At 38.3% G+C, this 25,026-nt stretch overlaps 1 protein-coding gene across 1 annotated transcript in view; it reads left to right on the forward strand.

Moving 5' to 3' along the window:
* Positions 1–19,905, forward strand: part of ibtk (inhibitor of Bruton agammaglobulinemia tyrosine kinase) — a 55,501-nt gene extending 35,596 nt beyond the window's left edge. Inside the window, exons 15-28 of the mRNA XM_079836538.1 lie at positions 2,042–2,079; positions 2,161–2,257; positions 2,351–2,452; positions 6,124–6,241; positions 7,171–7,231; positions 7,308–7,432; positions 7,517–7,653; positions 8,103–8,242; positions 10,738–10,853; positions 10,929–11,024; positions 11,104–11,253; positions 12,364–12,558; positions 18,542–18,668; positions 19,030–19,905. Coding sequence (XP_079692664.1) covers positions 2,042–2,079; positions 2,161–2,257; positions 2,351–2,452; positions 6,124–6,241; positions 7,171–7,231; positions 7,308–7,432; positions 7,517–7,653; positions 8,103–8,242; positions 10,738–10,853; positions 10,929–11,024; positions 11,104–11,253; positions 12,364–12,558; positions 18,542–18,668; positions 19,030–19,155 — 1,628 coding nt within the window. The 3' untranslated portion in view covers positions 19,156–19,905. The remainder of the gene's footprint in view (positions 1–2,041; positions 2,080–2,160; positions 2,258–2,350; positions 2,453–6,123; positions 6,242–7,170; positions 7,232–7,307; positions 7,433–7,516; positions 7,654–8,102; positions 8,243–10,737; positions 10,854–10,928; positions 11,025–11,103; positions 11,254–12,363; positions 12,559–18,541; positions 18,669–19,029) is intronic.
* Positions 19,906–25,026: the final 5,121 nt, after the last annotated feature.

Consider the following 25,026-nt stretch of genomic DNA (forward strand, 5'->3'; position numbering starts at 1 on the left):
TGAGATGGACTTTGTAACGACGGGTCTTGGGAGTATTAATGCACTGAATGCCAATGGAGGCCTATCTGAAGCCTTTCTCAGCCATCAGCTTTCAACAAAAATATCTTCATTTGTGTTCCGAATATGAACGGAGGTCTTACGGATGTCGAACGACATGAGGGTGAGTAATTAATGACAGAATTTTCATTTTTGGGTGAACTAACCCTTTAAAATAGGAACTTAGGGCAGTATATGTCTATCCTTCACAACCTCACTTTTGTTAAATAAATACACTAACGTTTAACACTAGAACCACCAGGGGCCGCTGTATATCTAAAACCACCAGCAGGTAAAATTGACCCATGCAAGATGATTGATTACTGTTTTGAAACGGCTAAAAAAACGTAATATGTCACTGCTTTATGCCACTGTCTTCACAAAGTAACATCTAGAGTCATGAAATGATTATTGTTAGTCATGTCCTGTTGTTTTATGCCATTTTAAGCAGGCTACACTAATCACTTTTTGGTGAAATATAGGCTAAATCAGCCTGCAATGACAACGAGAATTAGAAGGAAATGCATATTTGGGTGGTGTAATATTTTAATAAAATGTCATTTATCACATATTATGATAACCCATGTTAATTAAATGACTAAAATGCCCTAAATAGACAATAAAGAGCAATAATAATTCACCGCACTGCATAGGATGAATGACAAAGGATGACACACAATGTATGACATGTGCAACAACAAATTCAAGTGCACAGTTTAACCTAATTAATTATTCATTTGTTTAGTTATATCATCATTTATAACAACACCAATAAACTTGAGATAAATGTATAAATCGTTTTATTTATTACATCATAGATCGGAAATGTTGTTTTTCAAGAAACAGGCAGACTTACAATACATGATTTTTCCAAAGTTTGAAAATTTATAAATAGGCTAAAACATCTTAATTTGAACGTGCATTGAGCAACACGTTGGCTTACTGTAGACAGTCACACAAACACAGTGTGAAAATAAAGGAATTATACATTGGTAAATTTGACCCACTGGCGCTTATAGGTATAAATGGCCCGTTTTTTTAATTTATTTTTTTATCTGGTTTTATCTAAACAATTATTAACAACAGGGGATTGTAAAAAGCACAATTTTAGTAAAAGTCAATGACTGGGAGACTTGGATGTTTTATTGAAAATCTGCCATGTACATTTGAAACACAATCATGGGTGAATTTTTCCCCGTGGCGGTTCTAGTGTTAAAGCAAGAATGCATTAAATTCATCAAAAATGCCAGTAAAAACATTTATAATGTTACAAAAGATGTATATTTCAAATAAATCCTATTCTTTTGAACTTTCTATTCATCAAATAATCTTGAAAAATAATATGTATCACGTTTCCACAAACATATGAAGCAGCACAACTGTTTTTAACATTAATAATAATCAGAAATGTTTCTTGAGCAGCAAATCATCATATTAGAATGATTTCTGAAGGATCATGTGACACTGAAGACTGGAGTAATGATGCTGAAAATACAGCTTTGATCACAGGAATAAATTCACATAGAAAAGTTACTGTATTTTTTTATTAAATTAATGCAGTCTTGAAGAGACTTCTTTCAAAAACATAAACATACCCATCACAATCTTTTGAACGGTAGTGTATCTGTTTACTCTGACTAAACTCGCGACAATGATAACTGACTCCCAGTCATTTTAGTCTTTCATGGACACTTCACCCCCAAATTCTGTCACCATTACCACAGGTTTAATACACGGATGACTCCTGTGGAAGCAAAACTAAGAGATTTTAAGCTGATAGTGGAGAGAAACGTAATCAGTTGAGCTCTAAATGACTAGAAAACATAAAAATACTTGTTCTTTTTTTGTGAGAAACAGACTGAAATGTAAGTTTCTTACTGAAGATCCTTAATTTCGTTGTTGAAAGTCCCCATTCACTTTCATTTAGCAGCTTGGACAGTTATACAAATGATCAATGATCATATTTTAATACCTAATGTATTTTTCAACTCTCTTAATCCTGCAGAGTACTTCAACAGTATGTTGGGCAACCCCTGGATAGAGGTACGATTAAACAACAATGAAGCAGCATGGTCTCTCTGAACTGGAGCGGTTTTATAATGTAATCTCTTCTGCCCTCTGCAGGCCACCAGCTGCACTGCCCTAGATATGCCCACCACCTCTGATGTCCTGCAGGTTATTCTGGAGTACATCTACACCGACGAGTCTCCCACTGTCCGAGGTTTCACCCCAGATTTTACGCTTTGCTGTTATTTCCTGACTTTTTTCTCCCTCTCTTTGTGTAATACACATCTCGTCTCTCTGTGTGTCTCAGAGTCTATGAATGTGGAGTTTGTGTGTAACGTGCTTGTGGTGGCAGATCAGCTGTTGATCACTAGGCTGAAGGAGATCTGTGAGGTCGCCATCACTGAGAACTGTAAGTCTCTCTTTCAGTGTTACGGAAAGTTGTCCATGTTCTGATATTTTGTTGTAAATGTAAAATGTATGCATTACTAGTTATTTGAAAAAGTCATCTAATTACGTTATTTGCGTTACTTGTAATGTGTTACCCCCAACACTGCTCTCTTTTAAGAAATGTGAATAAAAAGTTCCATGACTAATATACAAGAGCTTCCAAGAACAACTGCCCTTTTGAATAGCATGGAAATGAACAATATAACAATTATATATAATATAACAATTAAAGGATTAGTTCACTTTCAAATAAACTTTTGCTTATAATTTACTCACCCCCTTGTCATCCAAGATATCCATGTCTTTCTGTCTTCAGTCGAAATGAAATGAAGATTTTTGATGAAAACATTTCAGGATATTTCTCCATATAATGGAAGTCAATAGACTCCAAACGGTTCAAGGTCCAAATGAGAGGTTCAGCACAGCTTCAAAAGGGCTTTAAACCACATCAAACGGTACCAGACGATCAATAAGGGTCTTATCTAGCGAAACGAGCTGCCATTTTTTTAAAAATAAATAAAGTTTAAGTTTTATTAGCACAAATGCTCGCCTTGCTCTGTTCAGTGATGCACGCTCGTGACGTCACGTAAAACGCAATTACGTTGAAAAGGTCACACTAGACGCAGGCGCAAAGATGTTTGAATATGTGTATACGGTCCTCCTTCAGCTCATTTGTAACATAGATATCCATAATAAAGGCTAGATGTCTCGTCTGCGCTGCTGGCCAATGGAGGTCGACATCCGCACCTGGCGGCCATCTTGTCACAGGCAGCTCGCTCACGCGTAACTTTGTTTTCATGGTGCTTGCACTTTTTAAATAACCATAACTTGCTCAATTTTCTACCGATTTTCAAACTGTTTGGTTTGTTATAAACGTCAGAGATGTAGTTATGACACTGTATACTTATGAAAAGCATTTTTCAAGCATCCATAATTATAGCCACGTTAATAAGGTTTGTAAGAAACCAAACCATTTGTAAATCCGTCAAGATTTCAGTGAGATAAGAGTATTTGTGTTCATGCAGATCACTCGCCTTACATCAGGAGCCACAGAGCCCTACCTGTGACAAGATGGCCGCCGGTGATGACGTTAGAGACTCCGCCGTAAGACATCTAGCCTTTATTATGGATATCAATGATTTGTAAACACTGACTCGGTACTTCCGCCTGTGTCTAGTGTGACCTTTTCAGCGTAATTGCGTTTTACGTGACGTCAAGAGCGCGCATCACTGAACAGAGCAAGGCGAGCATTTGTGCTAATAAAACTTAAACTTTATTTATTTAAAAAAAAAAATGGCCGCTTGTTTCGCTAGATAAAACCCTTATTGATCGTCTGGTACCGTTTGATGTGGTTTAAAGCCCTTTTGAAGCTGTACTGAACCTCTCATTTGGACCTTGAACCGTTTGGGGTCTATTGACTTCCATTATATGGAGAAATATCCTGAAATGTTTTCATCAAAAATCTTCATTTCTTTTCGATTGAAGACAGAAAGACATGGATATCTTGGATGACAAGGGGGTAAGTAAACTATAAGCAAAAGTTTATTTGAAAGTGAACTAATCCTTTAAGCTTTTATCTTTCACTTGACTTGATTTTTGTTATTGATTTTCATGATTTATTGTTATTAAATCGCAAGAGTCTATGGTTGTATAATTTTTGCAGTGATTATTATTGGCGCTTTTCCACTGCATGGTACGGTTCGCTTAAATAATACCACCTCGGTTGAGGTTTCAAGCGTGCCTTACCAATACTAAAATGTGATGTGTAAACACTGCAGATCACTGATTGGTCAAAGGAAATCGTCACTACCATTATATGCTTTTGTGACAGTGATTTAGCGGTTAGGACCCTAAATACAAGATTAGCTTCACTTGATTTGCTCGACGGCACACAAGGGTATGTCGTCGTCTGCGCTTTGCTGTACGATTACCTAAGACTCTCTTATTTTTAGTAGTATTTTGTTTGCTGCAATCAGCCTCCTTTAAAACAAACTTCTTCGTCTTGTGGTTAAAAACATCCTCATGCCGAGAAGTAGAGGCGGCGCAATTATAACGATCATTCTATAATCCCACCCGCTTTTAAAGTGGTTCTAGCTGCAGTGGAAAAGTAAACCGAGCCGTGCTGAACCGAGTCGTACCACCCAGTGGAAAAGCAAAGCGAGCCGAGTCGTACCAAGCAGTACCATGCAGTGGAAAAGCGCCATATGTTTCTAACATGTTATACGTTTGGCATAATTGATGGAGTGTGTAGCTTTTCATTTCTTAGGGTGCGTTCACACTTGTAGTTTGGTTCGTTTGGTCTGGACCAAAAAACAAAATATATATTCCTGGTCTGCTTAGCGTTCACACTGGCATTTTTAACAGCGAACCTAAAGTTACCGAACCAAAGGCATAGGGATACGGTCACAACCTGATTGGTCGGCTTTTATGACGTATATTTTGCGACGGAGCTTGCTTACCGAACATTCAAAACAATGCTGTGTGCTGGATTAAACGCCATCATTTTATGCGTGTACATATGGTTTTATTTTTACAAGCTGAGAACTCACAACGAGCTCATAAAATGTTCAAAACATTCAAAACAGCAGCAGGATTTCCTCCGTTGTGCAGAAACGAAGATCTGCATATATTGATGAGGACTTTACCTCCTCGTTGCTCCACGTTTGCCCTCTACTCATTTTGGATACACCGATCTTACCTCGTCGTCAAATCAGCTGACTTGTAGCGGCATCTTGTGACATCACGTCCTGTTTTTGGTTTGTTTACATGTCTTTGGTCCATGTTGCGTTCATATTTCAATCGAACCACACCAGAGTTAGTTTGGAAGCGGACCGAGACCCGTCTTTTTAGCGGCCTCGGTCCGCTTGCATGGTGCGCACCTGGGTTGGTATGGCAGCGTTCACATATGTTCAAATAAACCGCACTAACCGAGCACTCGCACCAGGGTTCGTTTTAATCGAACCAAACATGACAAGTGTGAACACACCCTTAGACAACCATGTAGGAATATTACATATTATATGGCCATATTCCAGGATGACAATGTCAAGATTCATCAGCTCAGAATGTGAAAGAATGGTTGGGAGGGAGCATGAAGAATCATTTTCACACATGAATCGGCACCTCTGAGTCCAGATCTTAAATTCATTGAAAGTCTTTGGGATGTTCTGGAGGAGACTTTACAGAGTGCTGGACTCTTGCATTGGCAATACAAGATCTTGACCAAAAATGTTGTGAAAATAAATATTTCCATCAGTTTATTTCCAATGCTCCCAACCATTCTTTTGAGCCTGATGAATCTTGACATTGTCATCCTGGAATATGGCCGTGATGTGTCTTCCTACATGGAGTGTGTAGCTTTTCATTTCTTAAACAACCATCAACTAGGGTTAGAAGAACTGTTGCCAAACATATATAGCATGCTAGAAATATAATAATCACTGCAATAATGATCCAACCATGGACATTTGACATTGACAGTCACTTTTTTTTGGCCAGGCAGTGTACTATGCATAGTCTAAAACTCTTGCAGTGCAAAATAGACACAGAAATGAGATGATTTTGTCTGGTAAGCTTCAACATTCCTGGACACGTCCTGAAAATATCTAACTCAGAGTGTTGTATTGTGTGCAGTGACGCTGAAGAACGCAGCAGAGTTGCTGGAGTTTGCCACCGTGTACAACGCTGAGCAGCTCAAACTGTCCTGCCTGCAGTTTATCGTCCTCAACATGGCGGCGCTGCTGGAGTCCAAGTAAGATCGAGAATCGCAAGCCCCTCCTTTACTACGGTGACCGGGAGGGGACCTGTTCAGTTCACTTGGTTTTGTCGTGGCCATGACATATTAACCCGTAGGAATGTGATATTTTGTGTTCACGAGATCATTTTGCGCTAATTCTAAAGCAAAACTAAAATGAGCACGGCCGCACGGGCATTCATTCATGGCCGCACAGTCATTCACGGTGCGTGTCCAGTCTGGCGCATTTTCAGTTCATGTCTATGGAAGCTTAACTTTCATAGGAATTCATTAAAAAAACACTCGCTTTGCTCCTCACCGCTCCGTTATGAATGTCCGTGCGACCATGCGCATTTACATTCTGTGAGTGAGATCCCACCCCTATGGCCGGGTTGAAAACATGCAGAACTAGCTCCTACTACTGGCTGTAGTCTCTAGCCTCTGGCCAAAAAAGCCTCAGATGACGCAAATATCTCCTTATGTCATCAGAGGTTTTTTCCAGACAAAAAAAATACAAAAATCTCAGGCGAACAGAAGCACGGTCATTCGAAAATACTACCGGGTTTCTACTGATACAAAGCTTAATGCTAATCACTGAAGTAACCCTTTAATGGTAAATTAATATTATGATAAATATCGATATCGTATGATATGGAAAAAAAATTATAATTTGTTTGGCCATATTGTCCAGCCCTATTATATTGTCTACCCGAGCCCCGCCCCACTGGAGACAACACTGCCATACAAAAGTTTGGGGTCAGTACGATTTTTTTTCATGTTTTGAAGATGCTCACCAGGCTGCATTTATTTCAAATATAAATGTGAAATATCACAACTTAACCATTTTCTATTTTAATATATTAAAAAAATGCAATTTATTCCTGTGATGCAAAGCTGAATTTTCAACATCATACAGTAGTGTATGAACATGTTTCTGTCTCTGTCAGAGCGCTGGAGATCCTCAGTGACGACGTCCTCCTGGATCTAACCACTGCGTACAGGAAGACGGTAAGTTAAACCATCACTCTTATGGGGTCCATTTAAAGTTCTGCTCCGAGATCCTGACATCAAACTCCTCCATCAGATCCCAGCCATGCAGAGACGTCTCATTACACCATACGCCGACGCTCCTGATCTCAGCACCTATGAAGACCGAGAGTGGGACTCTGCTGTGGACTGTAAAAGCGGCTCTGAAGCCGATCACTCCAGGTGTGAATTCTGCCCTGCTGAAACACTGTTAAATAGATGTGATGGCCTGTCCATCTGTAAGAGTTGTCACTGTGTTTAACTTAGTGATAGCCTGCTGAAGAAGGCCAAAATGAGGGCTAAGAGGAAACCACGGCGCCGCTTTGACAGCTCTGGCGGATACAACCTGTCTGATGTCATACAGAGCTCTCCTACTGATGTCACCCACAGCCCGCCCACCCCAGGTCAACTTACTCGCTAATAAAAGACACTAATTAGTTGTGTTTTCTAAGGCAAGCATCACTTTTACTATTGCTTATAAAAGGGAATAGGGAATTATTCAGATCCCTCGGTGGGCTCTTTTGTGCTGGGTCAGTGAGCAACCACGCCAAAGTACCCTCACAACAGATAAATACCACTCACACTTTCTTCAGACAATAAATATGATCATCTAAATTAGTGGTTCTCAACCACAGCATCAGCTAGCTTCTAAAAGAGCCGCAGGATTAATTTAAATTTAAGTGCCAGTGCCCATATTAGGCTCCACTATTACCACTGATCTAAATATCTCTGTACACTGAAGATCATGTGATCACAAAGCAAATGTAAATGATTCGATCATTTTATTAGTTTTCCTGAATAGAGATGCTCTTAGTTTGGACTGGATGTGGTTGACGCGGTTGTGTTACCCTAGGTTTGGGTAATTCGGTGAAGGCCAGTTCAGTGGAGTCTCTGCAGGAGCTCATCACATCTGACTCAGAGGGCAGTTATATGGAAGTGGGCAGCCCTCGAGACCTGCAGTCCCCTGTTTTCCAGGACAGGCCTGATACGCAGGTAATGACACAGCAATAAAATGTTGTTTCACGTGTGACAGAAAGCAATAATAATATTTATTGGGTAATATTAAACCCAAAATGAGCATGTTGCATGCTGTTGCGTTTCATAAAGCATGATAAAATGACTGTAAAAGTACCAACAATTTAGTCATTTTTCTCTGAATATTTTACCTCCCATGAGAGCTCTCATATATCTTTAGGCCGGGTACACACTGGCTGCGTGGCGTTTCTGTTGCGGGTCGGCTGTGTGGCGTTTTCTATGTCTTTGCACACCAGAAACGTGTCTTGATGTGGCGCTTGCTGCTGCTGTTAGGATCACCCTTGTTCGACATATGAGGCGAGAGTAGTGGAAGGCATATACTATGTTAAACATAAATATATAGCCTACTGATACAGCAGATTGAATATTATGATATGATATATTATGATAGGACGTGCTGCGTCCCGTTCCGAACGTCCGAACGCGACACATACTGGTATTGCGGTATCATCAAAATTAATATCATAACAAAAATAAATACCGTGTTCAGTATGAACCGGTATACCGCCCAGCACTACCTTAGGCTCAGTAAATGATGGCAGAACTATTAGCCCCTTTCACACAGCAATACCGGGAAAATTACCGTAAAATGACCAGAATGACTTTACCAGTATGCTGTTCACACAAGCAACAGCATTCTGGCTTTTTACCGGTAAGAGACCGTTCACACATCAGCAGCAAAATACAGGTCAATTCTGTGACGTCAGTCATCGGAAATTATATATAAACGCTGCGTTGTCATCATCCGTCCAGTTAGCGCATATTTAAATAGAAATCCTATTAAAAAAAAAATACTGTAAACAGTGCGGAGTAATAATGTCATCTCTATAAGAATTTATGATTGGCCCAAAGCAGACTTCTTATGTCAGTGCGTTCTGACTTCGTATGTGCTCATAATTTACTGGTATTGTAATTTACCTCTATTTTTGAAAATGTCCTGTTCACACATGATCTGTTACTGTATGTGTGAAAGAGGCTATTCGTCTGTGAACTCTCCATTTAACCCTTAATCGCCCCTCAAGTAGGGTTTACGTTTGAGTCCCTTGGGGTCAGATAGACCCCAAACTTTTACAGAGCGATTGCATAAGGAAATTTTTTTACAAGGAAAACTATATATAATTTTTTTTATTTACTTCTCAACTATACATTTATGCTGTGTTTTTGTGGGTATTTGGTAGTTTTTTACCTATTTACTGCACAAATACTTAACTATGTCATAAATTGGCTCATTAAAAATCATTTTTTTATGAAAAAATCACTTGAATGATGATCTTAAATAAATATAAATAGTTTTTGGACATTGCTCTATGTGTTAGGGATAGAATACCGCCATCTGTAGGTTTGTGGAAAAACTTTAGGAATTATAGTTAAAGAGAAAGAGAGTGCAATGACCACATTATCCAATAGAGGTCCATAGGGAAGTTAAGCAAAAGTTAAGCTGCCTTTCATCTTTCTTTTATTTGCCCTTTTCCCTCTCTTTCTCATGATTGTTCCATGTTGCATTTGTGCTCTAGTATTTGTCCTTCATTTATGTATGGAATCTTTTCAGATTTATGCCAGTTTTGTTGATTTTATTTGCCAGTTTCTATAAAAATGCTCTCTGTTGCAGTCACACATGTGTGTGTTTGTGTGCGTGTGTGTGCGTGTGTGTATGAGACAGAAAGTTCGTTCCACTTTGTGTTTATGCTCTAGGACCAGATCTTGATATAAATGTAGACATTTTCAGATTTATACTGGATTTAGATTATTTTTTTTTTACAAACAAAGTGAAAAAAAAAGCATTTTTTACATTTTCCCATTCATTGCCAAAATCCAAAAAAATGCTCCAGACACCTGTGTTTGTGTGTGTGTGTGTGTGTGTGTGTGTGTGTGTGTGTGTGTGTGAGTGAACATGCTTGTTCCATATTGCATTTGTGCTCTAGTATTAGTACTTCATTTATGTATGAAAATCTTTCAAATTTATGCCAGTTTTGTTGATTTTATTTGCCAGTTTCTATAAAAATGCTCTCTGTTGCAGTCACACACGTGTGTGTTTGTGTGTGTATGTGCGTGTGTGTATGAGACAGAAAGTTCGTTCTACTTTGTGTTTATGCTCTAGGACCAGACCTTGATATAAATGTGGAAATTTTCAGATTTATACTGGATTTAGTAAAAAAAAATTGACAAAAAAAGTGAAAAAAAAAAATATTTTTTACACTTTCCCATTCATTTTCAATGTGGGGTCAATCTGACCCCGAGGGACTTAAACGGTAAATTTTTTTTTTACACACCTTTAGAACAACCAAATCAAGCTCGGATTTTTTGTGCATGTTTAGATAGATTATTTAGGAAAAGTCACCGAATCTCATGGCCCTGAGATGAAGGGAACACTTTTAAAAAATGGAGGAAAAGTCCAGTGGGGTCAGCTGGACCCCAAGGGACGATTAAGGGTTAAGAAATATTGTTTTTTCTAGGATGAGAGGCGTGGACCAATGGGACTAAAGACACCTCCTGGCTGCCCTGTTTCGAAAAATGGCCCTGTGCCCACTAAATCTTCCACCCCTGAACCCATCCCGACAGTCAAAGAAAGGTGATTTAAATCTCCGTCACCGCAAGCAGTCGATATTCTTCATCGGTATTGCTGTAATTCTGAATGTGTGTTCAGTCTCTCTAGACCAGCTCCTGTCCTGGACCTCAGGGCCATCATGGAGATGGAGGCCAACTCATTGAACCTGGGTGCCACAGCCAAAGGTCCCAGCTCGTAAGTCATGGTAGTTCACAGAGTTAAGTGTGTAACTCGTTTTATTCAAAAATTCATTCCTTTTTTTCATAAATAACAGTTTGAGCAGCAGTAAAGTCGCAGCTGTTCCCAGTAAGATGTCTCAGAAGCAGAGGAAGATGATGGCTCTGGCCTCCAGAGAGGGCAGCACAGAGAGCGTGTCTGCTAAATCACCACCATCTGTTACTCCAGTTAAACCTGTGAAGACCTGGTGAGAGTCTGATCGCTTTCTGCTTGCCTTATTCAAAATAAGTACTTACTCAAGAGAGAGACGACATATAGGGAAGATTCCAGATCGGCCCATCTGAGCTTTCATTTTCTCAAAGGCAGAGCAAGACACCCTGGGCTTGGTTTACACCTGTCGCCATTTCTAGCCACTGGGGGACCATAGACAGGCTAGGGGAACTCATATTAATGTTAAAAAAACCTCATAAAGTGAAATTTTCATGTCATGGGACCATGGGATGTATAAATTAACTATTGTTAACAATGTCATCTCCATTTGGAGATGGGATTAAAAAGTAAAATTAAAAAAAGGTAGGAACATAAATACACAATTTGTCACCCTTTATAAAGGAAAGTCAAAGGCCCTGTTTACACATGTTATTAAGATTATTTTGGTCAGAAAGTGGACAAGGGAGACATATTCCCGTTTACACCTGTTGCTTTAATCTGTCTCATGTCCACTTTCAACCACTTCTGTCCTGATTTATTTGGGGGAGGGTCTATGGGCGGGTAAACGTATGTGTTTGTTCAGATATTTGGATCTAATGGACAGAATAAGCTCACGCAATTTATATACGAGACAACAAAAAAACACACAGAGAGCAGCATCTTTCGTTTCTGCTCTGAGCCGCAAGACCAGCCGAACGCTGAAATCAGGAATGGTGAGAGAACATTGTGCTTGATATTTTTTTCGTCTTCAACCCAAACTTGGGTCTCCAGCCAAAGTTTAAATCCCGTCTGGCTTGTGCTTCCCATAATGTTTACATGTTATGTCAGTAGTCGGAGAGTACACAGTCTTGTGTGGCTGTTTGAACACAAAACGTTTTAGACCCCGTTTACACCTGTATTTAGCGGCGTCCCCTTGTGATCTAATTGACCAAAACGCATCTTAATACCAGGTGTAAACAGGGTCTAAAGCCCCTTATTATACATTTCTTATATTATAAGATCTTATCTTAAGCCTAAGGATGATTTTGGCAGAGCCATTAACTTTGTCTCATTTGGAAACGGTGATTGTCTAATGATGTTCGTCCCACCATTGTTTTCAGTTCATCAGTTCCTCACTCACCCAAACCTTACATCATTGTGTTGTCAGGTCAACAGCAGTTCAGTCCCCGCCCTCTTCCCGTTCCTTCCGGGATCTTTTAGTAGAGGAGGAACTGCGAGGAAAACCCTCTCCAGTTTCCCCAGTGAAGGCCAGGAGTCCAGTGGCTACTGCAGGACCGCCGATGTGTGCCAAAAGAGTGACCTTTAAATGTGCCGAGAGCAGCGACCCGGATAAACCAGCAGGGTGAGGAACATCTCATTCAATGCACAATATCCATTCACTACCTGTGTTTGCAAAACTGTTGCATCAAACATAAGTCCAAGGATGCTTTCACACTGGCAGTTTGGTTTGAAACGGCACGGTTTGCATGAAAAACGGTTAAAGTGAAAGCTGTCAGTGCACCGTGGAACCGAACCCAAGACTACCTGGAGGAGGTGGTCTGAGTTCACATGCACTTTACATGCTTTGCCTTCTTACTAGATTAAACCATACCAGACTCCTTAAAGGGATAGTTCACCCAAAAATGGGTGCTCCGTGTAGACCTCTAGTTCCAAACCTGTATGAATTTCTTTCTTTCAAAAGAAGATATTTTGAATGTTGGTAATCAAAAAGACTTCCAATGGGGTACATCAACCCTACTATGGAAGTCAACTATTTAGTTCCCACATTCTTCAAAATATCTTCCTTTGTGTTCAGCAGAAGAAAGAAATTCATGCAGGTTTGGACCAACTTGAGGGTGAGTAAATGATGACAGAATTTTCACTTTTTGGGTGAACTATCCCTTTAGGGATTCTGGTGTAAACTAATCTAGTTGGAAGGCAAAGCATGTAAAGCGTAAACTATCCCTTTAAACCATTTCCTAATGGACATCATCACTTTGAGCACAGAGATCTTGATAAGCTGGAATTATAGCATTGCTTAGCTAACGCCACAATTCTCCAAACTCAAAAAGAAAAGGCAGCGGCTATAAATATAGCTAAACAATACAAAATATGACTGTACAATAGATGCTATTTACACTGTGAAAATAGCAGCATTTCTCTGCGATCTGCAGTATTTAGATGTTATTTGTACTAGTGATCGACCGATATATCAATTTACCGATATTTTCCCCGATATTTAAGCATTTTACCATAATCGGATATCGGTTTTGTAATATCGGATTTACAGATAAACGGTCATTTAATTCTCTCTCTGTTGTCTATGCTCATCATTAGTCTCGTGAAGTCGTCTGTATTTTGCTGTTCACGCAGCGGGTTGATGCTCAGGAAAATAACTTTAACAAGATTCACTTGTTTAAAACACCGTAATTTAATTATATAAACATTTACTTAACCATTAATTCGCTAATAAACATCGAAGTAAACAACTCTATGGATATGAATTATTTATTATCTCCGCGAACGATCGCAGTTTGAGTAGTTATGTGTAAATGCATAGATAAACATCAGTTTGTCAGCAGATATTTCATAATCTAGAACGACAAAACATTAATAATTCTGATATAGCTTAACATACCATTTGCGAAATGCAATAAAATACAATGTTTTGGTTATGTTCCAATATTCCAGAGAATTTTATTCAGTTACTTAACATTATCCAGCGAATTATTCTTCACTCTTTAACCTATTAAACAGTTTATAAATCTACTAAAACTGTAGTTTAAAATTAAGTATTACATTTCTGCAAAGTTGATATGACTCCTGTCTTTAATTAATTTTCTCCATTTGAAAACATTACACATTCTACATTTATTTTATTAGTTATTAGGATTACTGTGGTTTGGAAAAAAAATATGATCAAAAAATCAACGTGCCTAATAATTCTGCACTCCCTGTAAAGAGGGAGTGATTCTTATAAATAAAATGGTTTGTTCAGTTCAGTGGTGTTGTAATCGTGTCAAAAACAAAAGAATAACAGTAAATAAATATCGGTTCTGTATATCGGTTATCGGGCACATAAAAACAAAAATGATCGGTATCGGTTCTAAAAAATCAATATCGGTCGATCACTAATTTGTACTAAATTATATATAAAATTGTTAAAATTATTAAATGAATGCCGCCTTATTGGGATAATAAAGCCCTGCCGATAAACACACACATTAGACACTTTATTTCCACTTTTCAGATATTTTCATCATTTTTATTTTAAATAAATGCCTTTTCGGTCTGATACTGTTTGTGATGGGTAAAGGCAAAAGGCGGATTCAAACCTTGCCGTGTGCTTTAGCCCTACACTACTGCTGCTGTACACCAGTGAACATCCAGTGTCTTCTGTAGTTTTGTCTGGCCCAACCAGACGTCAGTGGGCGGAGTTAGTGCAAATACCATTTGCCAACAAGGCGGGCTATTTGCACTTAGTGTAAATAGACACTCCGAAAAGAAAAACACTAAAATATTTTGTCTTTTGCATTCTGGGATTTTCTCTGTGAAGCACACATGCAATGCTTCCTTAAAATGGCCACAGTTAGGTGTCTTCTGCTGCCTCCCTTTGAATCAGGCTGCTTAGTGTACTGATGATGCCTTCAATCTCTGCTTTTCTAGACGCTCACTAGGTTCGGATGAGACCTTGTGTGTGTGTGTGTGTGTGTGTGTGTGTGTGAGAGCAGGTATCATTCTGATTGTTGTTCACTTGTATGTTCCATTAGATGGCGCTGTAATGCTTCTATATAACAAGGCCTGTGAGTGAACCGTCTCATGTGACTGAGCTGCTGTAGTCTGTGTGGACTCCACATGTTACAGCACATCTCTTGACATTTACTGCTGTGATTCTAGGCTTAAGCGATTTTCTCTGTGCTGTTTTCTCAAAGGAGTAATGGGATGTTTTTGGACCTGCAGTAGGTGAAATGAGCCATTTCACCCGGTTTTACTGTCCATAAACATAGTGTGATCTCCTTCAAACAACGTATAAATGAATAGCTAAGAAAACATTAAATATATAAATGCATAAAAACTGATATATTGTGTGCAAAATATTATATACACTAAGTTTGGGGTCAGTATTTTTTTCCCTTCACGATTTCAACCGAGGGGAAATGTGTTCAAATGTTCATCTGGAAATCACTGAAATGGAAACCAAAGTGACCGTATGTTGGCACTGTTTGCTTTGTCGTGGTGGCGTCTGGGTTTGCATAATAAGCACTGTGAACTTCACATGACACTGGCTAGTACAGATTATTCAGATTTAACCCTCCTAATGCATTATAAACTGTATACACATTTTGCAATCCCGGGACTACTTGGACCCGGTGGAACATAAGCTTATAAAACGGTCATAACTTCATATTTTTTTCAACTAAAACTTCTCAGTAATGAGTTAATACACAACGTTTTTGCATGTTACCACTTTTTTTTACCATGCTTTTACTTAATTTGTCAATTAATAAAAAGGGGTAAATTAAGGAATTCTTTGAAATGTCAATTTTTTTTTAAAGAGTTATAGCAAAAAATTGTGATGCAAGATATATTTTTATCAGTATTTATGAGTAATTGTATTTGAATGTATCGTTAGATGAAATTTATAAGAACATATAATATGAGAGATTTCTGTTTATGGTATTATTTATTGGCATCATTTTATTTATTTTGTAATTTTATTTTAATTTCAGAATTAGGGTGTGTGTGCGTGCGTGCGTGCGTGCGTGCGTGCGTGCGTGCGTGCGTGCGTGCCTGTGCCTGTGCCTGTGCCTGTGTGTGTGTGTGTGTGTGTGTGTGTGTGCGTGCATGGCTTTACACATGAAATTATGCTTTTTTTAATTTAATTTTTTACATTTATTAGTTCGATTTGTGTCAAATGAATTCTGTAAAATATATTTAGCATTTTTGCTTCACTTTCGAGTCAAAACGGACGTGAACACAAAAGGTGTGACCGTTTAGTTTAAATGGTTACATCTCACATTTTTTGTTTAAAAAAAGCTGGAGAAAAAAATATATATTTTGAAAGTCTTCAAAAAAAAAAAGGTAGTTCTTCCGGTCATAACGGACCCGAATGCAACAGGAGGGGAGTGGACGTCTTGTGTTATGCGGCGCACAAGCAGCTCTTGTGTTTTCTGGGCTGCTCTGCTCTCCAGGACGTCCAGTGGGACGTTTCCTCCTCCAGCAAGTGTCAGCACTGATCTGACCTGAGCCTGCAGATGTGTGACTGTGGCCAGGCGTCTCTCTGTCTCTCGCTCGCATCAGCTGCCCGCTGGGCTCGTGTTTATGACTCCAGCGCTCGAGCAGAGGTCTAAATATTTATCAGCGGTGCTCCACTGCCCGTCTGTGATTGTAATCTATATTGATAAGGGCACACTTTACGTCACAAACACTCTCATCCCTGGGGCTCTACGTCATCAATGTTTACGAGCACTCGATGAGAAGGTAGTGGCCGATTGGACAGCCCGTAGGAAATAACGGTATCGCTGTTCTCAGGTGGAAAGTGAAGTTTTACCTTTGTTGTGCAAGTTACAAAAGTAATTATCCTACTAATTATATCTTTAAAAGTGTAATTACTGTACTAATTACCCTCTCTAAAAAGTATTGGATTACTTATTACTTACTTTCTAAATCCCATGTCAAGCTCAAACAGTTGAACAATACAAGGATAGACATGAACGTTGCAAAAATGATTGTCAAACTGACTAAAGTTTTTAAAGAGAGATGCATTAGAACCATACATTTTATCATTAGATGTAGCATTTCATGTTAAATCCACTGTTGTTTTTTATAGAATTGTTTTATAGTCTATAAAGTATTTAATTCAATTATATCAGACGTAACTGTAATTAAATTACAGAAAATTTGAGAGTAATTCTTTACTTTTTCAAAGGAAAAAGTTATTAAATTACTGTAATAAATTACTTAGTAATGAGTTACACCCAACACTGGTTATTCTTTTTTTTTTATATAAAATATTTTTTAAGTTTAATGTTTTTTTTTTATTTACATTCTTCCACCGATGTCGACAGAAAAATGTGAGTGTATTTATTTAGTTATTTATATTTATATATATATATTAGGGCTGTCAAAAGATTAATAGCGATTAATCGCATCCAAAATAAAAGTTTGTGTTTACATAATATATGTGTGTGTGTGTACTCTGTTAATTATTATTTATATATAAATACACACACATTCATGTATATATTTAAGAAATATTTGCATGTATATACTGTATATACATTTATATAATCTATAATATATATAAATATAAATGTTTTATAAATAAAAATAATATTTTTTCTTAAATATATACATGCGTGTGTGTGTATTTATATATAAATAATAATTAACAGAGTACACACACATATATTATGTAAACACAAACTTTTATTTTGGATGCGATTAATCGCGAATAATCTTTTGACAGCCCTAATGTGTGTGTATATATATATAAAACTCTTACGATAATCATGTCTTCTAATATCTTCAATTGTTGCATATACCGAGCTGCAGTGGACACATTTGTAAACATCTTTACTTGCACCCATTGTGCGAGCTGTCTCTTTAATACCGCGTGGTTTATATACATGTTGCTGCTGATTGGACGGACATATTTGACACACCCACCAAACGAGAAAACACCTCTGACTGGCCATTGTGCTCACATGCTCATTGGATGTGTCTGTGATTGGATACAATGATCAACGCACGGGAGCGTTTGAAAGCAGAAAGAAGTGTTTGAAAGTGTTTTCCCAGCAGACCGGTAGGTTGATAGGCACCTGCATACAAACACTCCCATGTGTATCTGTTTAAGCGCTCCGTGAAAAGCATAATTGATGTATATTTACAACATGTTTTTGAAGCGCTGGTCATTGTAGCCAATCACAGACATATTTGATGAGCGTGTGAGCACAATGGGCAATCAGAGGTATTTACGATTCTGCTCAACAGCGCTCAAAGCGTCACATTTTTTAAATTTCAGTACTGACGTGGTATTGCAGTCGGTACTTTTGACAACACTATTTCACTGTATTTCCTGTTCAAATCTCCAAAGCTTTGAGTAAATATATATATATTAGTGCTGTCAAATCGATTAATTGCATCTAACATAAGTTTGTTTTTATAATATACGTGTGTATAATATATCTAATGTGTATGTGCGTGTGAATATATACATACATGTGTGTGTATATATTCAATTGAAGCATACAAAGCAACTTTGTTACTTTGCTTCAGAGAAAGTTACTGAACATTTTGCATTGAACTCATTCCCTCTTGTGTTTTTTTCTTCTTCTTCCCATCAGCCCTTGGGTGCTGAGGGCAGTCGGGAGCCCTCCGTCCACTTCTACATTTGCCTCCATTGTGGAGGAGGAGAGAAAACAGGAAGCCGCACTAATCCGCAGCCGTGACAAGCCGCTAGCACTCATACAGGTAACCAGATTCTGCATGTGTGCGTGACAAACTTATGTCTGACAAATCAGTCTTGTGTTAGCGGTTGACTTAAAGGGTTAGTTCACCCAAAAATGAAAATTAGCCCATGATTTACTCACCCTCAAGCCATCCTAGGTGTACATGACATTCTTCTTTCAGACGAACACAATCAGAGTTATATTAAAAATGTCCTGGCTCTTCCAAGCTTTAAATGTAGACTTATTTCAGAAACATAAAAAAAATTGCATCACCCCAATCATTTAAAAGGTAGTATACGTTTCTAAGAACTTTGCAAATGTGTATTACACTAGATTTTTAAAATATGTTTGTCATCGACCCTTATTCTGTTCTTTTACTGTAGATTGAAGAACGAGCCATTCAGGACCTGCTGCTCCATTACCAGGCCGTTAATAACCCAGAGGAGCTGATATTGGTGGAAAGATCCCCCCAAGGTCCAGTCGCCACCCCCACCTGGAACAAACGCTGACACACACACAGCGTTACCGCAACACCCATGACATCACGCTCACGCTCTCAAGTTTTTAGGCAGTATTAAGGTGCATCACAAGCCTTGTTCTGTTTTACAATGCACACTTGTTTTCTTAGACTGCTTGCTTTTTCCTTCCGTCTGCTTTTTTCATTCATTTAGCCGTTTTCTCATAAGTAAAGACTGAATGTGAAGTGTAATCTATCGTTCTTAGCTCCGAAGAGTCGCCACATGTGCCAAAGGATGTTTGTGTCTCCTCTTCTTCTTTTGTATGATCCTGTGGTGCAGTGATCTACATCTCACCAGTAGTAGTGTGTGTGTGTGTGTGTGTGTGTGTGCTCCTTACGGAGGCCAGGAACACACACATAAAACTCACCCATTGTGACAAGATGAAGAAAATCTAATCAGCCGTGAAAAGCAATAAAGACTTTATTAGGTTGCTCACAAGGGCTGTTTGAAGCGGCTGGTTTAAAAGATACTTGTGCACGGCGAAAGGAGCTGAGATTTACAAATAAGCATTTTAGTTTTAGTTTCCTCATGCAATCCACATAAATTTAAAACATTAAACATTCTCATTTTTGAGGCTGGGTGTAATGATAGTTTTTTTATGTTTAAGTCATATCAGAATATGATTGGTACTATAGTAAAAAAAAAAAAAAAAAACAATGTTCATTCTTTGTCATTTTTGCTTAATGTTAAAAGAAGATATTTGCAGTGGCATGCAATAAAGAGCTGAATGTGAGCATCAGTGATTGTTGTTTTATGTCTTCATGCATCTCTAAAGGTATAGTTCACCCAAAAATGAACATTCCCCCTCATGATCAGTGGTACTGTAGGTCTAACAGAGAGCCTTACAATTGTTACATATTAATCTGTGATAGGAGCAAGTATCTTTTCACATTTCTACATGAACTTACTATAGCAATAATGACAGTAAATAATGCATGCATACAAGTAACCGTTACACTTTATTTTAAGGTATCTCTGTACTTAAATGTATAATTACAGTGTAACTGAGTAATATTAAATAACTACACACCTTTGACACCTCAGGTGATATTTTATGGGGACTTTCCATAGAAATGATTTTTATACAGTACAAACTATATATTCTGTGTTCTAACCCTAAACCTACCCATCACAGAAAACCTGCAGTTTTAAAACACTTCATTTAGTGTGATTTATAAGCTATTTTCCGCATCCTTTCCACACACACAGGTTTGTTTTGCTATCTAAGTGAGGACATTCCATAGGCGTAATGGTTTTTATACCGTATAAATGTACATTATATCCCCCCTTCACTACCCCTAAACCTACCCATCACAGGAAACATTCTGCATTTTTTCATTTTTAATAAAACATTGTTTAGTTTGTCATGTCTACGTCGTAATACCAGTGTAATATCTGTCATTATACACATTTGTGTCCTCATAAATCACAAACACACACACACACACACACACATTATTTAAAGTAGGTGAATGTTTATTTAAAAGGAATACAAGCTGTATCTTAAGTGACATTTAATTATCACCATTAAAGTTTTTGGATTGTTACAAGAAAAATATATTTCAAATCAACATTGATAATAATCAGAAATTATTATTATCACCAAAGGTGCACCAAAATACAGTAAATGCAAATATATGAAGATAATCATTAACTCTATAAAAAAGGACAGTACATTTGATAAACTTGTCCTTAAAAGACTACTAGCATACATTATATCCTTTAATGACAAAATTGTTAGAAGAAAATTAAACCTTGTCAAAAACTTAGCAACTCATTGCTAAAAATGTAATGAAAGTAAAGTATGAAATGCGAAAAAAAAATTTTTTGACTTAAAGGGCCCTATTTTAACGATCTGAAACGCAAGTGTCAAAGCGCGAAGCGCAAGTAACTTTGTGGGCGGGTCTCGGCGCTGTTGCTATTTTCCCGGCGGGATAAATGCCTCTTGCGCCCGGCGCAAATCTAAAATGGGTTGGTCTGAAGTAGCTTCATTATTCATAGGTGTGGTTTGGGCGTAACGTGAATAAACCAATCAGAGCGTCATCCAACATTCCCTGTAAAAGCAGGTGCGCAAGTTCCATTATGGATTGCTATTATTATGGCGTATTTACCAGGCGCACGCCAGGAGCGGTTCACAGCCGAGGAGACTGATGTGCTTGTAAGAGCAGTGAAAGACAGAGAAGTTGTGTTGTATGGAGATGGGAGAAACTCACCCAAAATAGCGTCGATTAAACATGTGTGGGAGGAAATAGCCACAATTGTTTCATCAGCTGGCATCCCCAGGACGTCGCACCAGTGCCGCAAGCGCTACAATGACATCAGAAGACGGGGAAAGTCCAAGCTTGCCAGCATCAATCGGGCACGCCGTGTAACGGGAGGTGGATCTGCCTCTACTCAGGACCTGACGCCAGCAGAGGACATCGCTGCGTCCACCCTCACCGATTTTTTTTTCCTGGTTCTTGACGGACAAACCAATTTGTTAGATGTCCTTATATACATATATGTCTTGCCAGAAGTTGCCACTATTGGGCAAACAGGCCTCCTTAATTATTAGACTACAATTAGCCTGAATAATTTGTAAGCTAGATTTATGCCTATTTTTTCACATCTTCGTGGCACACCACAATGATTTCCGTCATCTCATGTGTTAATATTTTTTAGTGTAACAATTTATGATTTGCAAAAATAACTGTTGCATCTGTGTAGATTACATGAGCAAAGTGTATGCGCGTTGTGCACGCTATACATTATGGTCAAGCATGCGCCCTTAAAATAGCATAATGAACAACGCGCAACGCGCCACTGACTTTAGACTAGGTTTTTTCTGGTCAGTGGCGCAATTGTTTAATGGAACAGCAAAATAGCACCAGGGATTGTTTGCGCCGGAACACGCCTCCTTTTTTGCGCTGAACCGCCCAGGTAGCGCAAGTTCATTCACTAGTTTAGCGACGTGCTTCTGTGGAGGGAAAAGCGTGCTTTGCGCGGGTGCAAAATAGGAATGACACATGCGTCGGTGTACAAAGTCAATTGCGCTGAGTGCAAGATAGGGCCCAAAGTGTTTGTGCTGCCTTAAAATTTTAAGTATAGTCAACTTGAAATATGCTATAAGTGACAACTTAGATATTTGAGCTGACAACTTAAAATGTTAAGGCAGCATGAACGCTTACTTTTAAAGTTGAAACAACATGTTTTACAGTTATGAGAGCCTGCTGAATGTAAGGAAAGAGTACTGGTCGCTGCAAAATAAACGTTTGGGTAACACTTTACTTGAAGGGGTGTGCATAAGACTGACATGACACGTCATGAATATGAGGGAGTTTTTATGCATGTTGATGACAGCTGTCATTGAGTGTCATTCACTCAATTGTGTCGTTTTTAATGCAAAGATGACAGTATTTGAGATGTCTTTGATATGACAACTTGACATAAACCAATACATCATAACCTATCATAAATCTTTTTTTCAGTGGTACAAGTTGAATTTGTCATTTAAAATGTCATTAAGTGTTAATACTCTGTCAAATTATTTTATAACAGCGTTGTGAATATTTTTCAGTTCATAATGTTAAACAGTTAATTACAGCATCCCACACATTTATATTTTCTTGAAATGCTTTTTTACATCATGGATAAGTCTAGCTAAGACATAGTTTAGGTCAAGAAAAATATTTATGACACTATTATAAAATAATTTGACAGAGTATTAACACATAATTTGGATAATATTTAAATACTTAAGTTTGATAATTAATCTGCTATGTCATGTTTATGACAGGTTATGTTGTCTTGGTAATGTCAAGTAGTCATGACAAAGACACTGACAGGTTATGATGTATTGCTTTATGTCAAGTATCTCAAATAATGTCATCCCTGCATTAAAAACGACATAATTGAGCGAATGACACTCAATGACAGTTGTCATAAACATGCATAAAAACTCCTTCATATTCATGACGTGTCATGTCACGATTATGAAGGTGTCATGTCAGTCTTATGCACACCTTGCACTAATTGTTTTAATAGTCATGACAGTTTGTTCAACCATTGTTCAAGATTTGCTACATTAACGTCCACAATCATCTTGTTTTTGATCAGTGAAGTAGTCATTAATAAGTTGAGCAAAATGTTCTGTCAATTGCTTTGACTAGATACGTCAAATGCGGTGCATTTAAAAGGGGGGGGGGGGGGTCTAATGCTATTTCATGCACTCGGACGTATTTACACTGTTAAAGCCCCACTGAAGTGCCTTGAAACACGCAGCATTATTCAATGTGTTGAAGTAATTTCCCCTGAAATGTCCTCCCCTTTATTAAAATGGCCAATAGCATTTCGTTAATACCACAGTTTGACTAGAGCCTTTCTGTTTGGTTTCTGTTTGGTTTCCTCCTAATCTCTAACCGTTTATCATCATAATCGCCTCCATATCGCTTTGAAATACAGCATTCTGTAAATGGGTCCGATATGTTTTGTTGTCTGCGCCGACTCGCGCATATGATCCGCTGTCGTCTCGTGTCTCTAGTCAACGGCTCTGCTCTAGACTATGTGTGTGCGCTGCGGCGGTGTGCGTGAAACCAGACTTAATTCGCCTCAAGTGAAAGCATATTTACAATGTCTGAATCGTTTTACAATGTCTGAAATTAGTAAATGTGTGAACAAGTGACTGAGCGTCTATTTACAGTGTAGGGGGCGGGCGCTTCAGATTCTAGAGACCATTTGATTGGACAGAAATTTGATGAGAAGGTGAAGTCTGCGATGATGTCATCAAAATCTGTGCGAGACTGTAAGTTTTGAATGCTAATATCTCCTAAATACGAATTTTGTCATTGTTTTGGAACACACCAGCTTATTCATAACCCTGAGGCTAACAAAGTCATACTAAAAGCTAAAAAACTTCCATTTTGATTTCAGGGGGCCTTTAAAGAGCTGATCCTCATGCTATACATGGACAAAATAAAATAAAAAACTAGTTGGACGTATGACTGAGTATTTCTGTGCCAAATACACTCCTTCAGGATTCAAGAAGGTTTCGGAATTTATTTATTTTTTGATGAGCGACACACACACACACACACACACACACACACATCAACCAGAGCAAGAGCGAGAGCGCTTCCATCAATGAGTTTCGTTTGGGTTACAGGAGCCGTCGGCAGCGCTGTCATTTTGGTTTTAGACCACAAAATCAACAATGTCACTAAAGAAGTGTGTTTCTGGTTGTGAGGGAAAGATCACCTTGTTCAGCTTCCCAAATAACCCAGTGTTAAGGGAACAGTGGATGCAGTTTGTTTTTCCAGAGCAGCAACAGAGTTCTGCAAGTGTGTTTGTTTGTTCCCGGTCATGAGTCGAAACCGCAGACGGTGGGTGAAACTGCATCAAATGTGTGTGTTTTGTTGGCAATCGGCACTTGAGTGCATATAATGTCAACAACACCAACGTATAGTGAATCGGAAGATGTCCAGGGATAATGCCATGATGTGTGTGTGCACTCGTAGAAGATGATTGGTCTAAATGATGATCTAAAGCATTAGTCTGTGTAGCTGTGTTGATCCACTATTAATCTGGCCACACAACCATGCAGGAAAAATCATGAAAATTATATTCTTTATATAAATATTTTCAATAAAGCTGTATGGGTTTTGACTTGGTGTGTGCCAAATTTGGTGTTATTACCAGGGATTTTAAGGTATGGTTGCTAGGTGATTTTGTTTTGAAACCTTCAGAAAACTTTCATACATTTTTTGTTCGATTCCAACAAATCATATATCATTTTGAAGGTTTTCAGAGAATGTGAAAATAAAATGTGCTCATTCTGACTCAGTCTGCCAGTAGAAAAAAAAAAAAGAAAGCTTTAACGTATTACTA

The sequence above is a fragment of the Gobio gobio genome (assembly GCF_949357685.1).
Source record: "Gobio gobio genome assembly, chromosome: 15".
NCBI lineage: Eukaryota > Metazoa > Chordata > Actinopteri > Cypriniformes > Gobionidae > Gobio > Gobio gobio.